Consider the following 17,839-nt stretch of genomic DNA (forward strand, 5'->3'; position numbering starts at 1 on the left):
TCTTTGCGACCCTATGGATTGTAGCCCACCATGCTCCTCTGTCCATTGGAGTCCCCAGGCATACTCTTGGGGTGGATTGCCATGAATACTGCCAAGAATACTGGAGTGGAGCCATGCCTTCCTCCAGACAGATAATAACATTAATCATCATAATCCAACAAAATAACACGTTATTACACCAATTCAATAGATGTGGAGGTTGAAGCAATCATTCAGAGCTGTACAGTGAAATGATTCTTTGTTCTAACATTAAGAAATAAATGTGGATTTCATACAGAATCATGTTTTCTTTTGATCCCAAGTTCTTAATGAGATGATCAGGAGGTCTGTTAGAAATTGATCCATGGTAGGATATCCTGGCCAGCTTTTTGCCCAACTAAAAACTAGCTTGCATTCCAGGCAGGCAGGGCATAAACACTATGGACTTTTTAAGGTTCCACAAAAACATCTGAGATCTGAAAATAACATGCTGGGTGGGTTACATTGCTGGTTTTTTCAGGAACATTTGAGGGGAATCACAGAGATTTGGGCTATGTGAGCGGATACATTTTAGGAGGTGTACAGTCGAGGGAGACATTTTTTCAAAGCAGGTGATGTGTGTTTGCAGGACAGAGGGGTCCAACAGAGAGTGAGGAGAGCATGAAGCAGGACAGAAAGGAGCTGGTTGAAGGAGTTACTCCCTGAGCAGGCACTGGGGGTTAGGGTGCACGGGACCTGGGATGCTGTGCTAAGTACACAAAGTGCACGTAATGTGAGGTGAAGAGGTTTCTTCAAATCTTTTCTCTACCAGTTTGTAGAAATGTGTGGAATCAATGCAAGTTAACATTGGTCAGTGGCTGTTCCCACATGTGTAAGACGGAAGGAATAAGCTTTCACATTCAATGATTGTGAATATTCAAGTAAATAATGCAGGCAACCAGTTTAGCACAGTCTTTGGAATAAAGTACCATGTGTAGATGTTAGCTCCAATCGGAAGAGTAGCTATTATTATTGCTAATATGAGGCTGGGGAAGCAAGACGACAAGATGTCTAAATCATGGTGTCTGCCCACAAGGAGTTAAAACGTTGTGAGAGTTGTGAGAAAAATAAACAAACCACGGTAATACAGAGCAGAATTAAGTCATTGTCGCCACAGCCTTCACATTCTGCTCTCATCAGGGATGTAGAGGCCAGTAAGGACTGGGCGGGGCGGGGTTCATTCCTGAGGACCCAGGACTGAGTCCTTAGGTGCCCACTTGTTATTCCTCTTTTCTCCTTTGCAGCGGGAGGGGTTGGTCCACTGTTAGGGTTTCTTGGCTCTCGCCAGCCTCTAGCCTATGACCCTACCTCGCCCTCTCCCAATCCTTCTTTCCACTACTCTCTGCTTCCTTCCCCACAGAGGGAGAAGGAGCTGCTCCTAAGAGGCTGACTTTCCAGGTCTGATTTGCTCAAGCCCAGGGCACCAAGTCATAAGCAACAACCCTTCCTGCTGTGAAGGAACTGGCTCCGTTTGATAAGCAGGTTTCTGGGTAAGAAGATGAGTCTGTGTTCTCTATATTCCACAGTCTAGGGGAAAAAAACAAAACACCTGCAAGGTACTTCATGTCAACGAGCAAGCTACTCAAGATCATCAGGTAAATTTTATTTATTTTCTATCCTCCTCACCTAACATCAGACTTCCCTGATAGCTCAGTTGGTAAAGAATCCGCCTGCAGTGCAGGAGACCCCAGTTCGATTCCTGGGTCGGGAAGATCTGCTGGAGAAGGGAATGGCTACCCACTCCAGTATTCTGGCCTGAAGAATTCCATGGACTGCACAGTCCATGGGGTTGCATAGAGTTGGACACAACTGAGCGACTTTCACTTTCTTCTAACATCATGCCTGAGAGGAAGCAGGTCTTCACTACCTGTTTAATCAGAATGAGTTAATTTCTTTGTGTTCAGTCACTCAGTTATGTCCAACTCTGTGACTCCACAGACTGCAGCACGCCAGATTTCCCTGTCCTTCACTATCTCACGGAGCTTGCTCAAACTCATGTCCATGATCATGTGGTGATCAAGTCAGTGATGCCATTCAGCCATCTCATCCTCTGTCATCCCCTTCTCCTCCTGCCCTCAATCTTTCCCATCACCAGGGCCTTTTCTAATGATCCGGCTCTTTGCATCAGGTGGCCAAAGTATTGGAGCTTCAGCTTCAGCATCAGTCCTTCCAATGAATATTCAGGACTGATTTCCTTTAGGATTGACTGGTTGGATCTCCTTGCAGTCCAAGGGACTCTCAAGAGTCTTCTCCACAGTTCAAAAGCATCAATTCTTTGGCATTCAGCCTTCTTTATGGTCCAACTCTCACATCCATACATGACTACTGGAAAAACTATAGCTTGGACTAGATGGACCTTTGTTGGCAAAGTAATGTCTCTGCTTTTTAATACAGTGTCCGGGTTTAAGGCCATATATTAAAATCTACCATTGCACTGCAAATTGATCTCAGGCTCCCAACTCATAGCTTTGTACTTGCACTTGAATTTTAAGTTGCAATGGATTTGGTGCTAACAAGTTAATATATAACATTTTCTTACATTTTTGTGAAAATTAAGTAGTGCAGTACATAAAATATGCTCATTATGAAGCTTTTGACATAGTATGCAATCATAATGGTTACACTAGCTGTGTGACTTCAGCCAATCTGCTCGTTAACAAAATGAGAATAATAATACCTCTCTCACAACTGTAAAGCATAAGATCATACAGACCTAGTGAATTTAAATGAATGGTTCAAGGTCACACAGATGGTTATTAACGGGCCAGAGCTCAAGCCCAGACTTAGATTATAAATGTTTAAAACATGATGACTGTTAATTATAGCTATTATTTCTCTCTCTGTCTCTTCCCACTCACCCACCTGAATCATACACACACACACACACACACACGAATTATTCACATGCAGTGAAAAAACTAGATCCTCATTCTTCCTACCAGCTTGCCTTCCCATCCCTGGGCTTTAGGGCTGGCCTTCTTTGTCTTCCCAGCCCACATTGCCTTTCCCCCAACTTGAAACTGCTTCTTGCTCTTTGGCCACGGGGTGCCGGAGGGCAGGAGTCTTCCTGCTGTCTGGAACATAATTTTGCAGTGAAGAGAAGGGAGCCTGATGGGGAGAATGGCAGAAAGGTCCAGCAGAGAGAGACAGAAATGCTAAGAAATTGAAAGAGGGGACACATGGGGATTGCAGTCTGTGTGATCAGGCACTGTGCTGGGCACTCTCCTGTTCCATTGAATCCTCATAACAAGGCCTGACCTTTGACATCCCGGGGCACGTGGTGACACTGGAGATATTAGGGCTGTGGGAGAACAGGACCAGTCCAGCATTCTTTCTTGCTGTCCTTCCTGACCCCTCAGGGAACCTACAGGTCTGCCTCAGACACAGGATGATTTTCTGGCAATGGAGGAAGAGGAAGTCTTCCCTAATTTGTCCTCAAACTTAATTCCTCCCTGCCAGGCCTTCTAGTTAACAACAAGACTAAAAGGGAGGGTGGATGCTTCCATCGAAACGGAAATAGCAATGATATATCAGAGGAGCAGAGCATGTAGATAGGAGGGACGATGTCTCTTAGTAAACGAAGATGTCAGGGCTTCCATCGAAGAAGTGAGAACACGCAGTGCCCCCAGGGCACTCAAGAACATCTTAAAAGACCTCATGCCAGCCTCCATATATGGCCAGTCAATGGACTTTGGAACCAGACAGGTCTAAATAAGAATCACATTTCTGTGATTCTCTTGCTGTGTGACATTAGGTCAGTTAACTATCCACTCTGGGCAATACTTTTCTCATTTGTATGATGAGGACAGTCTCAAATGACTAAAATTTTAAAAGACAACTCTAAAATGAAGACTGTCCTTTCAGGATTAAAGTGATATATATAAAACATTGAATAACATCTGGCTTTTAACCATTGCTGAAAAAATATGATTATTTCATCATCATTTAGGAAGGAAAGTTACACGGCTTAAAATAGCCTGGAGTTAAAACTCCCCTCCAGGTCCTCCCCACCATTCTATGCAAAACAAAGGACTCTCTCACCCTAAGAAAAAAATGGACATTAAGGTTGATTACACCCAGCTCCCAGCCTGTCCCAGCCTCTGGCCGATCTCCGAATTCCTTGCCCCAGCCGTTTAAGAGATAACTACTCCGAACAACCTTGGAGAAGAAGAGGCCCCCTTAAGACAGTAGATTTCCACATATATGCCTATATATACTTACTCTTTTCTTGTTAGTGCAGCAGCTCACTAATCTAACTGCTGCCCCTTCTCACCTCATTAAAGGTGATCTGTTCCTCTAAAGTGCTGGTCTTGTTCTTTTTCCGAACCTCACCTTCTCTAGCTCCCTTACCCTATAATTTATGAAACTGAAGTCAAGCTGAGCTCAGAGGAACTCCCTGTTCTATTTGGCATCCAGGGGGCTTACCTCAATGGGACCCACGGGCCTGGCCATCCTAGTGCTGAGAAGGGCAGGGTGGGGACGCAAGATGCCAAGGAATGTCCTCAGATATGGACTCCAGAATCTGATCAGGCGAGACCAAGGTGCCTCTGCTTCCACCTGTCCATAGTGTACCTACTGGTCCCAACCCTGTGGGCTTATGAGAATTCCAAGTGTAATGAACTGCCCCTCCGTTCCGATTCCAGAGGACTTGAGGTGCCTGCTACATGGCAGGTTTAATTCTAGAGGCTGTGGGTACAACGACGTGTGGCTTCTGCTTGGCAGCACCACAGCTCAGGAAAATGAAAGGTGGACACAGACCCTGCTCCCAAATGCTGAGGCTCTGACACTAAAGGCACAGGCGGCCCTGCAGCACAGACAGTGGTGACAGCCCTGAACCACGCAGGTGACAGTCCCGAATTTTCCAGAAAACAGTGTGTACAGTGCGGGTATCAGTTTTCTTCTTGGCTCTTTACCCTAGCTACCGAGACCACTGAACCAGCAACACAGAACTGGGCTTACTTGATTGTTGGGAGAAACCAAAAACACCCTGAAGGAGAGAGGGGCAGAGAGCCTCGTGCAAAGAAAGACCCGAATTAGCAGCTGCCCTGCCTTGCCTGATGATCCTGGGGCTGCTGAAGGGCACCCACCCACCACTAAGGCAGACCCGGCTGAGGCAAGTCCCTGAGGTCCTCCCCTGGGCTTGGGGGAAGGGGTTGAGGGAGAGCACAAATGGGAAGAGGGCAGGGAGGCAAAGAGAGTCCTGGGCTATACTTTACTCGGACATGCAAGTAAAGGCACCAACTGCCAGGTTTCAGAGTCTTCTGAAGCTTACAAACGACTGAAGGCAAGTACATTTTTAACTTTTCTTAAAATTCTCCTTCTCTCATCATCTCCTGAAAGTGCCGGATGTGACTCAGCTTGGGAGAGTCATCTCCCTATAGCCCTGTCAGACTGCCTGGGTTATTGACCCTCAGGGCACTCGTGTCTCATCATCTATAAAATGGGCATAGTGACCCCGTGAGAGGATGATACAAGCCAAGGGCTGTAAAGCGTCTCACCCAGCATCTTCTACCAGCAGTTTGTAGGATTCCTTCCTTGAGTTTCTGCCAAGCTCTCCAGACCCAACAGGAAATGGAAAACACCATCAGATAAAACAATGTGGATTCAGAAACATCTCACTTGGGTTTGGAACTATCTTTTAAGATCCAGTGAAACCAGGACAACTGGCATGGGTTCACCATCCGGTGTGTGTGCAGCACAGTCCTGGGGCAATAGAACATGTGAACGAGTGGAAAAACTGCTCTTCTCCCAGGACTCACCAAAAGTCCCCTGTGTGCTGCCATTCACGTCTTTGGGGATTATGGGCAGTGTGCTCAGGGCTGGGCCTGTTTCTGGAGACAGTCATTAAACAACCAGAATCCTCAGCCAGCACTTAACCAAATTCTTATCTGTGGGCAGTATCAGTGGTGCCACAGGGATGCAGGGATAAAAAGCAATGTGGAAACATCTAGGGAAGATATAGAGAGCTGGAAGATTCCCTCCAGGAGGGAAGCTGAGAAATATTCTCCATTTCTACACGCTTGTTATTTTATGCACGTTTATTTAAACTTCCTAACAAAATCCTGCATAGTAGGAATTTTTATCACCATTTTACAACAAAGAAACTAAGGCTCAATGAGCCTAAGTTGCTTGCCAAAGTCTGGATTTGAATCTGAGTCTGAACACAGGACTCATTTCTCTCTCCTGCTGCCTTTCCCAAGAAGCCTGTATTTCTGGGAAATAAATGAACTCCAGGGATAAGGCAGCACTTTCCCCATGTTTTGTTTTCTTTTTTGTGCATGACCTCTTCCTACTTTTTCTCTAGAAATAGATAACAAGGCCACCAGGATCCTAGGGGCAACCCTGGTCATCCTTTCACTTGGGTCAGCACAGTGGATTTTTGGCTGAGTTGCTTTCCCATCAGGCTTTTCCCAGAAAGAGCCCTGCATCTGACAGTTCAGTACAACACATCTCTCAGGCTCTGTTTTCTCCCCACAGGAACCTGAGATTCTATCTCTGTGTGTGTTATCAGACCGCTAAAGAGTTACATATGTCAGCAGAGAAGAAGAGCGTGTGATGTGAGCTTGGCTTCCAGGAAAGCCCTCTCTGCTGCCCTGTTCTGGCTTGAGCTTTGTGTCTTTCATCAAGTTCCACAGGACACCTCACTGCCTGCCAAGATCAAGGCAAATGAAGCAGAAGGCTCTCTGGGTAAATGCTCCTTTCCAGGATCTGAATTTGGACAGCAGCAAAAGATGCTGATTATTCCATGGCTCTGACCCTTCACTTCCTTTGGGAGAGGGTATCTGAATTCTTGCTGGGTCTGATAGTCTGTGGCTCCTTTGGAAATAAAAGGTGGACAACAGCAAAGTGATGCATGTCACAAGTACCAAAGTGAACGATTACCTCCCATCAAAGTTTGCAAACTGTACCCACACTTGTCATTTTACCTCCTTCTTATGTGAACCCTATGAGCTGGGGACGGCAGGCAGGAGTGTTCCCTGCAACAGATACTTGGCTTAATCAAGATCAGGTGGGAGTCACACTGGGCTCCTGGCATGGAGGTCCTAAAGGAGATGAATGTCGCCGGATGATAGCAGATCTGTCCGTGATGAAATCTCCATGGTTCTCTAGCATCAGTTCAGTTCAGTCACTCAGTCGTGTCCAACTCTTTGTGACCCCATGAATCGCAGCACACCAGGCCTCCCTGTCTATCACCAACTCCCGGAGTTCACTCAAACTCGTGTCCACCAAGTCAGTGATGCCACCCAGCCATCTCATCCTCTGTCGTCCCCTTCTCCTCCTGCCCGCAATCCCTCCCAGCATCAGAGTCTTTTCCAGTGAGTCAACTCTTCGCATGAGGTGGCCAAAGTATTGGAGTTTCAGCTTCAGCATCATTCCCTCCAAAGAAATCCCAGGGCTGATCTCCTTCAGAATGGACTGGTTGGATCTCCTTGCAGTCCAAGGGACTCTCAAGAATCTTCTCCAACACCACAGTTCAAAAGCATCAATTCTTTGGCGCTCAGCTTTCTTCTAGCATAGGCACCTCTTTATCTTCAAGTTGGGTGTCTATCAACAAGGGTCCCCTGGGTGTGTGCCCTGCTAGGCTATTCTTTCCCTCCCTTTTCCTCCCATTTTCTATCTGTCCTTTTCAATTCAGAGCCTTGGTTTCCTTCCTGGTTGGTATATCTTTCCTGGCTGTGGTATTCAGAGCTAAAGAGCATGTGGACTTTTCACGAAGAGTCACAGTATGTAGCTGCAGATGCAGCTGTGCACACCTGGAAGGTAAGCCTCTTAACACAGCTGGTACCCTGAAGAGGCTCTGAGTATCACGCTGCTGTACGAGGGCAGATCTCAAGATGCTGCTGCCTCCTGCTGGTTAAACCAGTTCTAAACCAGCCGCTTCATTTTACAGTCTATCTTCACATCCTCCCTTTTCTTCCAGGGACTCTTTTTTTTTTTTTTTTAATTGAGGTAACATGGATTAATAACATAATACTTCTATTTCTGTATACCCTACCATGTGCTTGCCACCCAATGTTTATTTTCCATCCATCACCATGCAGTTGACCCTTTGTACTCAATTTGCTCTCCCTTCCCCTGTCCCTTCCCCTCTGGTCACCGTTGCTCTGTTCTCTGGGTCTACATGTTTTTGTTCGGCTTGTTCATTTATTTTATTTGTTTATTAGTTTTTAAATATTCAACATATTAGTGAGATCAGGTGGTCTTTCTCCATCTGACTGGTTTCACTTAGCATAATACCTTCAAGGTCCATCTGTGCTGTCATGAATGCAAGACTGCATCATTTTTACGGCTGAGTCGTATTCCAGCTTCTTTATCCATTCATCTGTTGATGGCCTGGTGGTCATTTTTGAATGACCCATTTTACACACCACTTTTAGCACATATTAAATTTGAATGTGTATGTGGATGTATTTATGACCTTTCACTTCTGTTTCACTGATCTGTTTACCTATTCATTCACAATACTGCATTAATTATCATTGATTTATAGTACATTTTTCACATCTGCACAGTATGGTTGCCTTTCCTTGACTGTTTCAGAATTTGCACAAAGATGCTTCTGTTTGTTTTTCCATTTGAATCTTAGAACACAAAAAAGAGTCTTGTTGGTGCTTTAATTGGAATTACACTAAATTCGTAGATTTACTGAGGAACCTTTTTTGACTCTTAGGATGCTGTCTCCTTAGACAAAATACACTGTATCTTTCTATTTATTCAAACCCTTGGAATGCTTAGACTTTCGCTTATGTGAAAGTGAAAGTCACTCAGTCATGTCTGACTCTTTGTGACCCCATGACCTCTACAGTCCATAGAATTCTCCAGGACAGTATACTGGAGTGGGTAGATAGCTGGTCCCTTCTCCAGGAGATCTTCCCAACCCAGGGATCGAATCTAGGGCTTCCACACTGCAGGAGGATTCTTTGCTTATGTATCAGGTATGAAACTTATTTATTCCTAGATATTTGATTTACTGTGGTACTGGTAAATGAAATATTACCTTTTATTACATCTTCTATCTGCTTGTTATTTGTATTGGTAATGGCTATTGCCTTCTACACATTAATGTTTTACTGCACTAGCTCAGTAAATTCTATTACCGAAAATAGTTTTGAACTTCATTTTCTCACATTTCTCATGCATAGAAGTTTATTTACCTACATAAAGAATGATATTTATTATTCCTTGTTAATATATTAATTTCAAACGTTGTATTGTAATTAAAGTATCTTTTCTAATTAGAGATAGTACTTCCAAAACAATATTAAATAACAGTAGTGGTAATGTCACCCTTATTTTGGTTGTGGCTTCTGTACAAATGCTTCTAAATTCTGTGTTCATAAGCACGATGTGCTGAGATAAATATCTTTCATCCTGTTAAGAAAGTATCCCTTTATTTATGCTTTGCTAAGAATTTCTCTTGTAATCAAGAAAGGGGGTAATCTTACCCTTTAAAATGTCCTGTATGCTATGTGCTTAATCATGAACATTTCAGTAGAGTATATATTACATAATTAGTTAATTACATAATTCAGTTCAGTTCAGTTCAGTCACTTAGTCATGTCCGACTCTTTGTGACCCCATGGACTGCAGCACACCATGCTTCCCTGTCCATCACCAACTCCCAGAGCTTGCTCAAACTCATGTCCACCGAGTCGGTGATGCCATTCAGCCATCTCATTCTCTGTCGTCCCCTTCTCCTCCCGCCTTCAATCTTTCCCAGCATCAGGGTCTTTTCCAAGGAGTCAGTTCTTCACATCAGATGGTGAAAGTATATGAGTTTCAGCTTCGGCATCAGTCCTTCCAATGCATATTCAGGACTGATTTCCTTTAGGATGGACTGGTTGGATCTCTTTGCAGTCCAAGAGACTCTCAAGAGTCTTCTCCAACACCACAGTTCAAAAGCATCAATTCTTCGGTGCTCAGCTTTCTTTAGAGTCCAACTTTCACATCCATACATGACTACTGGCAAAACCATAGCTTTGATTAGCCGGGCCTTTGTTGGCAAAGTAATGTCTCTGCTTTTTAATATGCTGTGTAGGTTGGTCATAGCTTTTCTTCCAAGGAGCAGGCATCTTTTAATTTCATGGCTACAATCACCATCTGCAGTGATTTTAGAGCCCCCCAAAATAAAGTCTGTCACTGTTTCCATTGTTTCCCCATCTATTTGCCATGAAGGGATGGGACCAGATGCCATGATCATAGTTTTCTGAATGTCGAGTTTTAAGCCAAATTTTTCACTCTCCTCTTTCACTTTCATCAAGAGACTCTTTAGTTCTTCACTTTCTGCCATAAGGGTGGTGTCATTTGCATATCTGAGGTTATTGATATTTCTCCCAGAAATCTTGATTTCAGCTTGTGCTTCATCCAGCCCGGTATTTCACATGATGTACTCTGCATAGAAGTTAAATAAGCGGGGTGACAATATGCAGCCTTGACATACTCCTTTCCCAATTTGGAACCATGTCCAGTTCTAACTGTTACTTCTTGACCTGCATACCGATTTCTGAGGAGGCAAGTCAGGTGGTCTGGTATTCCCATCTCTTTAAGAATTTTCCACAGTTTGTTGTGATCTACACAGTCAAAGGCTTTGGCATAGTCAATAAATCAGAAATAGATGTTTTTCTGGAATTCTCTTGCTTTTTCGATGATCCAGGGGATGTTGGCAATTTGATCTCTGGTCCCTCTGCCTTTTCTAAATACAGTTTGAACATCTGGAAGTTCACGGTTCATGTACTGTTGAAGCCTGGCTTGGAAAAGTAGTGTAATTCTTGGAGAATTAATGTAAGTATATTGGGAGATGTCAATTTTTAAAAGTTTCAAACATGATTTTCATTATTCAAGCATTTATATTAAAATATTAACATTTAACACATGTGATTTACTCTTTTATTTACTCTTCCCTTTTTTTTTGGTCTTACCACACAATTTGTGGGATCATAGTTCCCTGACCAGGGATTGAACTTGGACCTTCAGCAGTGAAAGCTCAGAGTTCTAATCACTGGAATGCCACGGAATAAAATATTAACATTTAGCGTATATAATTTACTCTTTTATTTACTCTTTTTTTTTTTTTTTTGGCCTCAACACACAAATTGTGGGATCTTATTTCCCTGATCAGGGGTTGAACTTGGGCCCTCAGCAGTGAAAGCTCAGAGTCCAAATCACTGGACTGCCAGGGAATTCCCTACTTTTTCCTTTTTAATGCAGAAGGTACTTCAAGATCGTGAAGTCTTTATGGATCATTATGGATACTGATTATCTTATTGGTTGATGGAAAATCAGTTAACTGAGGCTCAGTGTTTGAAAAGCCTTCGTTCTCCTGTGGAAAAGTCTGATTTTTGTGGCCCTCTCAATGTCCTCCTCTATGTCAGACAGTAACACTATGCTCAAAATCCTTCAAGCTAGGCTTCAGTGGTATGTGAACCAAGAAATTCCAGATGTACAAGCTGGGTTTAGAAAAGGCAGAGGAACCAGAGATCAAATTCCAGCATTTGTTGGATCATAGAGAAAGCAAGGAAATTTCAGAAAAATATCTACTTCTGTTTCATTGACTATGCTAAAGCTTTTGACTGTGTGGATCACAACAAACTGTGGAAAATTCTTAAAGAGATGGGAATATCAGACCACCTTACCTGTCTCCTGAGAAATCTATATGTGGGTCAAGAAGTAACAGTTAGAACCGGACATATAACAACAGATTGGTTCAAAATTGGGAAAGGAGTACAAAAAAGCTGTATATTTTCATTCTGTTTATTTAACTTCTATGCAGAGTACATCATGCAAAACGCTGAGCTAGATGAATCATGAGCTGGAATCAATATATCGCCAGGGGAAATAGCAACAATCTTCGATATGTAGATGATACCACTCTAATGGTAGAAAGTGAAGAAGAACTAAAGAGCTTCTTGATGAAGGTGAAAGAGGAGAGTGAAAAAGTTGGCTTAAAATTCAACATTCAACAAACGAAGATCATGGCATCCAGTCCCATCACTTCATGGCAAATAGAAGGGGAAAAAGTGGAAACAGTGACAGATTTGATTTTCTTGGGCTTTGAAATCACTGAAGACCATGACTGCAGCCATGAAATTGAGACACTTGCTCCTTGGAAGGAAAGCTGACAAACCCTAGACAGTGTATTAAAAAGCAGAGACATCACTCTGCTGACAAAGGTCCGTATAGTCAAAGCTATGGTTTTTCCGGTGGTCACATATGGTTGTTGAAAGTTGGACCATAAAGAAGGCTGAGGGCCAAAGAATTGAGGTTTTTGAACTGTAGTGCTGGAGAAGACTCTTGAGAGTGCCCTGGACAGCAAGGAGATCAATCCAGTCAATCCTAAAAGAAATCAGTCCTGAATATTCATTGGAAGGACTGATGCTGAAGCTGAAACTCCAATACTTTGGCTACCTGATGCGAAGAGCCAGCTCATTGGAAAAGACCCTGATGTTGGGAAAGATTGAGGGCAAGAGGAGAAGGAGGCGACAGAGGACGAGATGGTTAAATGGCATCACCGACTCAATGGACATGAATTTGAGCAAACTCCAGGACAGAGTGGAGGACAGAGGAGCCTGGGGTGCTGCAGTCCATGGGGTCACAAAAAGTCAGACATGACTTAGTGACCAAACAACGACAACAAAATGTCAGATGGTGGTAGTGAAGCAGCAGTACACTGGGCCCCCGGACCCACAGCTCCCCATCATGTAGGCACCACAGAATGACAAAGGCCAGTTTAGAGGGTGAGCTGTGTGTCTAGGCCCGGCCTCTCTGGCTCACGTTGACACAAGTAATGTTCCAACTGAAAGATGCTCTTTCTGGCAGTGTCTGGGTGGGAGCTGATACACCTATGTGCACACTGAAGAGTGGGAAGGAATCAGGTCTCATAATGACCCGCAGCTTTAGCACAGCGGGACTTCCTATTGAGTCACTGCCAGAAGTCTTCCTGAGCAGATGATTCTGAAAAGTGAAGAAACACTAGTATTCTCTGTGGTCATAAAAAGGAAAAAGATAGCTGGAGGGATAAACATCTCAACAAACAAATTCTTTTTTATGGGATGTCTGGCTTTCTGCAAATTGTTACTGAACCAAGACATATGTTCTTTTTGAATTAATACATGTGGGGCAAAAACTCAAAACAATATGCTGATTTATTTCATAAAGATAATTTCCAGGCTAACTGGTTTGTTTTACACTGTCAACAAGAGAAGGGAGTGGGTGGGGAGGAATCTCGTAAAGTGCTGGAGATAAAAAGCTTGGGTTCACATGAAATCTAGAGTAAGTTCAATCTGTCTCTCTGTCTCACTCTCTCTAACGAAAATCTCTAGGGGATCTTCCTGACCCAGGGATTGAACCTGAGTCTCTCACACTGTAGGTAGATTCTTTACCATCTAAGCCACCAGGGAAGCCCCATGAAAATTTAGTTTACTTTTGAAAGTATTTATTGAGCACCATGGGAACACAAGGGGTTCCCTTGTAGCTCAGTCGGTAAAGAATCTGCCTGCAGTGCAGGAGACCTGGGCTTGATTCCTGGGTTGGGAAGATTCCTGGGAGAAGGAAATGGCAACCCACTCCAGTATTCTTGCCTGAAGAATCCCATGGACAGAGGAACCTGGCAGGCTACAGTCCATGGGGTTGCAAGAGTTGGACATGACTTACCAACTAAACCACTACCATGGAAACACAGAAGCAAGATAAGATGTTCATTTCAGTTCAGTCATTAGTTGTGTCTGAATCTTTACGACCCCATGGACTGCAGCAAGCCAAGCTTCCTTGTCCATCACCAACTCCCAGAGTTTGCTCAAACCCATGTCCATTCAGTCAGTGATGCCATCCAACCGTCTCATCCTCTGTTGTCCCATTCTCCTTCTGCTTTCAATCTTTCCCAGCATCATGGTCTTTTCCAAGGAGTCAGTTCTTCGTATTAGGTGGCCAAAGTATTGGAGTTTCAGCTTCAACATTAGTCCTTCCAATGAATATTCAGGACTGATTTCCTTTAGGATTGAATGGTTGGATCTCCTTGCAGTCCAAGGGACTCTCAAGAGTCTTCTCCAACACCCAAGTCAAAAGCATCAATTCTTTGGTGCTCAGCTTTCTTTATAGTCCAACTTTCACATCCGTACATGACTACTGGAAAAACTATAGCTTTGACAATACAGACCTCTGTTGGCAAAGTAATGCCTCTGCTTTTTAGTATGCTGTCTAGGTTGATCATAGCTTTTCTTCCAAGAAGGAAGCATCTTTTAATTTCATGGCTGCAGTCACCATCTGTAGTGATTTTGGAGCTCAAGAAAATAAAGTTTCTCATTGTTTCCATTGTTTCCCCATCTATTTGCCATGAAGTGATGGGACCGAATGCCATGATCTTAGTTTTTTGAATGTTGAGTTTTAAGCCAACTTTTTCACTTTCATCAAGAGGCTCTTTAGTTCTTCTTCACTTTCTGCCATAAAGGTGGTGTCATCTGCATATCTGAGGATATTGATATTTCTCCCAGCAATCTTGATCCCAGCTTGTGCTTCATCCAGCCCGGCATTTTGCATGATGTACTCTGCATATAAGTTAAATAAGCAAGGCAACACTATACAGCCTTGACATACTCCTTTCCCAATTTGGAACCAGTCTGTTGTTCCATGTCCAGTTCTAACTGTTGGTTCTTGACCTGCATACAGATTTTTGAGGAGGCAAGTCAGATGGTCTGGTATTCCCATCTCTTGGAGAATTTTCCACAGTTTGTTGTGATCCACACAGTCAAAGGCTTTGGCATAGTCAGTAAACAGAAATAGATATTTTTCTGGAACTCTCGGTTTTTTAATGACCCCACAGATGTTGGAAATTTGATCTCTGGTTCCCCTGCCTTTTCTAAATCCAGCTTGAACATCTGAAAGTTCATGGTTCAAGTACTGTTGAAGCCTGGCTTGGAAAATTTTGAGCATTACTCTGCTAGCATGTGAGATGACTGCAATTGTACGGTAGTTTGAGCATTGTTTAGCATTGCCTTTCTTTGGGATTGGAATGAAAACTGACCTTTTCCAGTCCTGTGGCCACTGCTGAGTTTTCCAAATTTGCTGGCATATGGAGTGCAGCACTTTCACAGCATCATCTTTTAGGATTTGAAATAGCTCAACAGGAATTCCATTACCTCCACTAGCTTTGTTTGTAGTGATGCTTCCTAAGGCCCACTTGACTTCACATTCCAGGATGTTTGGCCAAACTCCTTATTGCTAAATTCAGACTTAAATTTAAGAAAGTAGGGAAAACCACTACACCATTCAGGTATGACTAAATCAAGTCCCTTATGATTATACAAAGTGGAAGTGACAGATTCAACAGATTAGATCTGATAGAGAGAGTGCCTGAGGAACTATGGATGGAGGTTCGTAACATTGTACAAGAGGCAGTGATCAAGACCATCACCAAGAAAAAGAAATGCAAAAAAGGCAAAATGGTTCTCTGAGGAGGCCTTACAAATAGCTGAGAAAAGAAGAGAAGCTAAAGGCAAAGAAGAAAAGGAAAGATATACCCATTTGAATGCAGAGTTTGAAAGAATATCAAGGAGAGATAAGAAAGCCTTTCTCAGTGATCAATGCAAAGAAATAGAGAAAATAATAGAATGGGAAAGACTAGAGATCTCTTCAAGGAAATTAGAGATACCAAGGGGACATTTCATGCAAAGATGGGCTCAATAACGGACAGAAACGGTATGGACCAAACAGAAGCAGAAGATATTAAGAAGAGGTGGCAAGAACACACAAAAGATAAGATGAGGTATATTTTAGTTTATTTAGGGAATGAATACATGTGCATATGGAGTAGGTAACAATTCAAAAGAATTTTAAATTGAATAACACTATACGCGGCATAGACTGTATTGTGAGAGGTCACAGAAATCAGGAGTAGTCCTGAGTTTGTATCAACAGTGGTTCCTATAAGCAGAGAAGAGCAATGGAGTTAGAGGGACGGACCCATGGTTTATATTTCCCTTTTCCCAGCAATGTTTCAATGCCATAGGCTCAATCTACCTGCTCAGTGTTCAATGCAGGGCATTTCTGAAAGTCTGCTTGGATGGTCTCACCCTGGGAGACAGCTTCTGTCAGATTTATTATGTATTGTCAGCATTAAGGCAAGAAAGAAAAAGTAATAACCTGCCAGCAACTTACAAGGATGCTTTGGCTATGGTATTATTGAATTTAGTATCATGGAGCTAGTCAGAGTGATTGAGTCACAGAAGGAGATACCCAATGAGCACAGAATTTCTGATCAAATCACTAGTCATAATTAAAACCACAATGAGATGTTGCCACACATCTACTAGAACAGCTAAAATGCCAAGTATTGGTGAGGATGTAGATAACTGGAACTTTCAGACATTTCAGTGGAAATGCAGAATGGTGCAAGTGTCTGAAAAACAGCACGGCAGTTTCCTTTAAAGCTAACAGACACTTACCAAGTGACACAACGATTCCTATTCTAGGTTTTTACCCCCACCCTCCAGTAAAACTTCTCTGGTGGCTCAGACAGTAAAACGTCTGCCTACAATGCGGGAGGCCCAGGTTCGATCCCTGGGTCGGGAAGATTCCCTGGAGAAGGCAATGGCACCCCACTCCAGTACTCTTGCCTGGAGAATCCCATGGATGGACGAGCCTGGTAGGCTACAGTCCATGGGGTTGCAAAGAGTCGGACATGACTGAGCAACTTCACTTTCCAAATAAAAACACATCCTTAGAAGGACTTCTACATGAATATTCAGATCAGGTTCATTCATAATAACCCCAAATTACAAACAACCCCAGACAGGCTCCCCACTCCAGTACTCTTGGGTTTCCCTTGTGGTTCAGCTGGTAAAGAATCTGCTTGCAATGCAGGAGACCTGGGTTCCATCCCTGGGTTGGGAAGATCCCCTGGAGAAGGGAAAGGCTACCCATTCCAGTATTCAGGCCTGGAGAATTCCATGGACTGTATAGTCCATGGGGTCACAAAGAGTTGGACACAACAGAGCGACTTTCACTTTCAGACAGGTGAATTGATAAACAATTTGCTGCATATTCAAGCTATGCAATATTACAGCAACAAAATGGAATGAACTATTGATATACCCACCCAATAAAAATATTATAGATGAATCTCAAAAATGTGCTTGATGGAAGAATGAGCTCATTTATTCATTCATTGTTGAGAATAAGTAACCTATAGTGACAGGAAGAAGATTTGAGGTTCCCTAGTTCTGGGGCAGGTGAGATTGAGTGGGATGGGACACAAGGGAACTTTCCGGAGGGATGCACATATTTTATACCCTGCTTGTGGTAGGAATGACCCTGGCATAAACATCTGTCTAAACGCAGCAAACTGTGCAACTGGAAACGATTGCATCTGGTTGTATGTAACTTATACCTCAATAAAGGACCGCGGCGGAGTCAGAGGCTGGCAGCAGTAGGTCACTGTGTGCTTGGGTAGATGATTCTTCAGAGACCTGACTCCATCCACTGGCTCTTCCCTTGATCTAGAAACTTCAGGTGGGGTCTAGCTAATTACGTTCAGCAGAGCATTCTCTCCCAGGGCCTGTATATCCCCAAGAGGGTCCCTGCTCTGAGAGCTCACCTAGCCTGAGGAGGAGGAGGAAGGTCAGGAGGGGATGTGCCACTGTCTCTTCTACATCCCAGCGAGCTGGTCTTTTCATAAAGGAACCCAGTGTTAGTGGTATCTAGCTGAGTTTGGGAAAAATCCAAATAAGCTTACTCCTCATATTGAGATTTCTTGGTCAACTCAGTGAGCCAGATAAAGCAGTCCATGTTTAGGGGGGTTTTGCAACTGTGAGATAGGTCATAATCTCCA

The 17,839-nt window shown here is 43.4% G+C and overlaps 1 protein-coding gene across 2 annotated transcripts in view; it reads right to left on the bottom strand.

Moving 5' to 3' along the window:
* The window catches only part of RMDN2 (regulator of microtubule dynamics 2), a 98,809-nt gene that overhangs the window by 3,549 nt on the left and 77,421 nt on the right, over nucleotides 1–17,839 (bottom strand). The window contains exon 11 of one of the 2 annotated variants that reach the window (XM_086327406.1): nucleotides 9,138–10,410. The exons of the other annotated variant lie outside the window; for it this stretch is intronic. Coding sequence (XP_086183532.1) covers nucleotides 10,288–10,410 — 123 coding nt within the window. The 3' untranslated portion in view covers nucleotides 9,138–10,287. Of the gene's footprint in view, nucleotides 1–9,137; nucleotides 10,411–17,839 lie in introns of those variants that run through there. 2 annotated transcript variants of the gene reach the window in all.

This window comes from Bos grunniens, chromosome 11 (genome assembly GCF_055505025.1).
Source record: "Bos grunniens cultivar Pamir isolate PY7600 chromosome 11, Bosgru_T2T1.0, whole genome shotgun sequence".
NCBI classification, from domain to species: Eukaryota; Metazoa; Chordata; class Mammalia; order Artiodactyla; family Bovidae; genus Bos; species Bos grunniens.